The sequence below is a fragment of the Dendrobium catenatum genome, unplaced genomic scaffold, assembly GCF_001605985.2.
Source record: "Dendrobium catenatum unplaced genomic scaffold, ASM160598v2 fragScaff_scaffold_812, whole genome shotgun sequence".
NCBI classification, from domain to species: Eukaryota; Viridiplantae; Streptophyta; class Magnoliopsida; order Asparagales; family Orchidaceae; genus Dendrobium; species Dendrobium catenatum.
In genome coordinates this window covers 2,287-6,910 of record NW_021319274.1, presented here as the reverse complement: position 1 = coordinate 6,910, position 4,624 = coordinate 2,287, and the positions used below count along the sequence as shown (strand labels likewise).

General features: G+C 45.3%; 1 protein-coding gene across 1 annotated transcript; it reads left to right on the top strand.

The window, feature by feature from the left end:
• The first annotated feature begins 1,613 nt into the window (after nt 1–1,613).
• LOC110107098 lies at nt 1,614–3,746 on the top strand. Its single transcript, XM_020837258.1, has one exon. It carries the CDS (start codon nt 1,614–1,616, stop codon nt 3,744–3,746), a length of 2,133 nt encoding a protein of 710 aa, XP_020692917.1.
• The last annotated feature ends 878 nt before the right edge of the window (nt 3,747–4,624 follow it).

Below are 4,624 nucleotides of genomic sequence, written 5' to 3'. Positions count from 1 at the left end.
GAGGTATTAGATTTGACTTATATTAAGAAAGATAGAGATAGACTTAAAAAGACTTGGTTAGAAAATACCAGAAATGATTTTTCTTTATTAGATTTAAGGAATTTTTACATACATAACACTTCAAACTATTATATTTACTTATCAAACACCTAAAGTATAATATTTACATACCTACCACTCAAATACACCCATTTCATTTAAACTACCACTCCGTCAAAACTTCGTGCCGACTCTGCATTTTTTGGTAGTGAAATCCCTTCTTTGTTGCTGGAGTGTCTAGACGGCTTTGGAATCAAGATCCACCTACTTCCATCTTCATTAATGCCATGGTAAGGCTTGTCTTCCTCCTAGGCATCATCTAGCTACACAGGCTCTTGCCAGATGGGGTCATTGTCAACGACTCCATGGCCGGCAGATTGGGGCTTCAGCTTCTCCTTATTCTTCTTCTTATTGCTTTCTATGGCTCATCAGCGCTTGACTCGTATCTCTTGAGATATTCCTTGAAGGGAAACGACATTAAAAACGTTTTCACCATTTATTAATTTGAAAACCATTTATTAATTTCAATCCATCCTCCGCCTCTCTACTCTGTAGCCGTCTTCTGCAGTGATCATAATGTGGTACCAGATAACAAACAATGCATAAAGAGGCAAGGGAACACTCCAGCAACGGTCTGCCAGCGTGGCCACTACCGCGGGAATCCTTTTGCAGCCTCCACTTCCTCGCCTAACTACCCCATCATTAGTATTTGCTTTTTATCTTAGTTATTACAGAATTGCCATTTTCATTAGTCAGCTAATATAGTCTCTACTCCCTGTAAGGAGGATCAGATTTTATTTATCAAAAACTCGTTTTCAGTGTTTTCACTGTTCTATTGCTGAAGTTATTGCAGCAGGTCTTCAGTTGCAGGTGTTCGTGAAGGAGATTCCGCCGGGTTCCACACCAGCTGGTATCAGAGCCTCGCACGAACGGGCACTGTGATGGCCGAAAGCAGCCGCCGAGCCGCTCCTGACGATGATCGGAGCTCAGATGATTGGAGAACCGCCATCAACAGTGTCTCCAGGGAGATAACATATCTCTCTGCGGAGTTCAGGCGATTCGCAGTTGAGACTAAAAGGGACATTCAGGCATTACGGCAGAACGGTGGCCTACCCACCGGCGGTCATCGATTGCATCGCGAGGACACCCCGTCGATACAACGGGAGCGCGCAACGGCCGAGAGAATGCCCAGTGGACTCCCAATGATGTACTCTGATTACTCCGACTCAGACGCTGACGACGGACAACAAGGAGGAATCGAGCCTATCGAACAAACAGATCGTGGATATGGAGATCGTCCTGGCGTCAGACGAACTAGAGATCGGCACGCTAATCCTCAAGGTGAGTTTCGTGTTAAACTTGACATTCCCTATTTTGAAGGGCGCCTACACATTGAAGATTATCTAGACTGGGAGAGGGCGGTCGAAACATTTTTCGATTACATGGAGATACCCCCTGAGAAACAAGTGAAGTATGTCGCTTGCCGATTGAAGGGGGGCGCCAGTGCCTGGTGGATGCAATTACAACAGAACAGACATCGCGAAGGGCGAGGAGCTGTTCGGAACTGATACCGGATGAAGCAACTAATGCGGGGTCATTTTCTTCCAACTGATTATGAACAAATGTTGTATCTCCAATACCAGCATTGTACACAAGGGGCGCGATCCGTCGGTGACTATACCGAAGAATTTTACAGGTTGAGTGCGAGGAACAACCTGAGGGAATCAGATAACCAATTAGTTGCTCAATACACGGGTGGATTGAAGGAATCCTTGCAGGACAAATTGCAATTGAATTCGTTATGGACCCTTTCGCAGGCCGTGAATTTCGCGCTTAAGGCGGAGTTGCAATTGTCCAAGCAATCAAAGAATTACTCTTCTCGGCGCCAATTCGCTGAAAATTCGAGTGAGCCTCGAAATTATACGCCGTCCAAACCTGGATCATCTGGATCGTTAACAAGCGCCACTGCAGCTCCTATCCCAGATAACAGGGCATATTCAAAACCACGACAACTTCCCAGGGACAACCCCTATGCTAAGCCCACAAATCTAAAATGTTTTCGTTGTTTTCAGCCTGGCCATAAATCAAACGAGTGTCCGACGAGACCTCAAATTCAAATAGTGGAAGGAGACAATAATGAGGCAGTTGAACGAAGTCCTGAAATCACTGAAGATGTTTTTGAAGAGCTCATGCCTGACGATGGAGAGGCCGTTGTCTGCATATTGGAACGACTGTTGTTAGCCCCTCGACAACCTGTAACGTCACAACGAAATGCCATTTTTTGCACTCGTTGTACCATCGGAGGAAGGGTATGTGAGCTATTGATCGATAACTGCTGCACTGAGAACGTGGTATCTCGGTCCCTAGTGCAGGCATTGCAACTGAAAACTACAAAGAACCCACAGCCGTATAAAATTAGCTGGGTTAAAAAGGGGGTTGAAATCTCTATAGTTGACATGTGTAGGGTCAATTTTTCTATCGGCAAAAGCTACACCTGCGAAGTTCTATGTGATGTCATCGACATGGATGTGTGCCACATGATTTTGGGCTATCCGTGGCAGTACGACAACGGGGTTGTGTATGATTGTCGCCAAAACACGTACTCATTTGAATGGAAGGGTCGGAAATTGAGATTGTTACCACATACCCCGGTGCCCAATACCAATCCCGTTAAGGACAAAGCTGTCCTTAACATTGTATCAGGTGCTACACTCCTTGCTGATGCTCACTCATATATGTATGCTCTGGTGTCCGTCGACCAATTCCCCAGCCAAGCGCAATGCAATCAGCCACCGCAGATTGCTAAGCTACTTCAGGAGTTTCACGATATCATGCCATCCGAGCTACCACCAGATCTTCCACCTATGCGCATGATACAACATCAAATTGATTTGGTACCCAGAGCCAACTTACCAAATCTTCCACATTATCGGATGAGTCCGAAGGAACACGATTTGTTGCAAGAGATGGTTGATGATTTGCTTAGACAAAAATTAATCCAACCCAGTCTCAGTCCTTGTGCAGTGCCGGCCTTATTAGTTCCAAAAAAAGACAACAAATGGTGCATGTGCATTGATAGCCGGGCTATCAACAAAATCACTACAAAATTCAGATTCCCTGTTCCTCGTATTGAAGATATGTTGGACAAGCTCACAGGTTCGCGGGTCTTCTCCAAGCTCGACCTCCGCAGCGGGTATCATCAAATCCGCATCCGGTTTGGGGATGAATGGAAGACGCCATTCAAGACCAAGCAAGGATTATTCGAGTGGCGTGTGATGCCCTTCGGATTATGTAACGCTCTCGCCACTTTTATGCGCCTAATGAACGAGGTACTCAAGGAACACCTCAACCGTTTTTGCGTTGTTTATTTCAATGACATCTTGATATACAGCCCTTCATTTGAGGATCATATCAGACACCTCACTAAGGTGTTACAGACATTACGAGAACACCAACTTTACTTGAATTTGTCTAAGTGCGAATTTGCTACAGCTCAAGTTTATTTCTTGGGTTTCATTGTTTCGGCTGAAGGAGTGGCTACTGGTCCGCGCAAAATCTCAGCTATACGTGATTGGCCAATCCCCCGCACTATGTTTGACGTTCGAAGCTTTCATGGACTCGCTAATTTCTATCGACGTTTCATTAAAGGATTTAGCATCATCATGGCACCCATCACAGACTGTTTAAAATGTAAACAGCTGAATTGAAACGAGGCCTATCAGCGGAGCTGGGATACCATGAAGGAAGCTTTAAGCACTGTGCCCGTTCTAGCACTACCAAATTTTGACCTCCCGTTCCAAGTGGATACCGATGCGTCCACTATCGGCATTGGTGCAGTTCTGTCTCAGTCCGATCGGCCGGTGGAATTCTTTAGTGAGAAACTTAGCAGTGCAAGACAAAAGTGGACTGCGTATGAGCAGGAGCTATACGCGGTCGTCCGAGCCTTAAAACATTGGGAGCATTATCTCTTGCACCAAGATTTCATCCTGAGCAGTGATCATAAGGCTTTACAATTCCTTAACAGTCAGAAGACGATCAATCGTATGCACACGAGGTGGATCCTTTTTCTACAGAAATTTACTTTTGTTTTGAAGCATAAGTCGGGAAACCAAAACAGAGTCGCAGACGCCCTTAGTAGACGCACTGCCTTAGTGACTCAGCTCCAGACCGAGTTAATGGGTCTCGAATGTCTTCAAGAACTATACTCTGAAGATCCCGATTTTGCACTTGTTTGGCAACAGTGTCTGGCATCACAACCTGTCACCGATTACTCTTTGCGTCATGGTTATCTTTTCAAAGGTAATGCCTTATGTATTCCCGACTCATCTTATAGGCAGCAGCTCATCAAAGATGCTCACGCCGGCGGGTTGGCAGCACATTTAGGACGTGAGAAAATGATCCAGCAGCTCCAAGCACGATTCTTTTGGCCTAAACTTCATCGTGACGTTTCTCGATTCGTGGAACGTTGTGCTATATGCCAGGAATTCAAAGGTAATAAGCAAAATACCGGCTTATATTCTCCATTACCAGTCCCTGATTCTATATGGGAAGATATTAGTATCGACTTTGTACTCGGACTGCCACG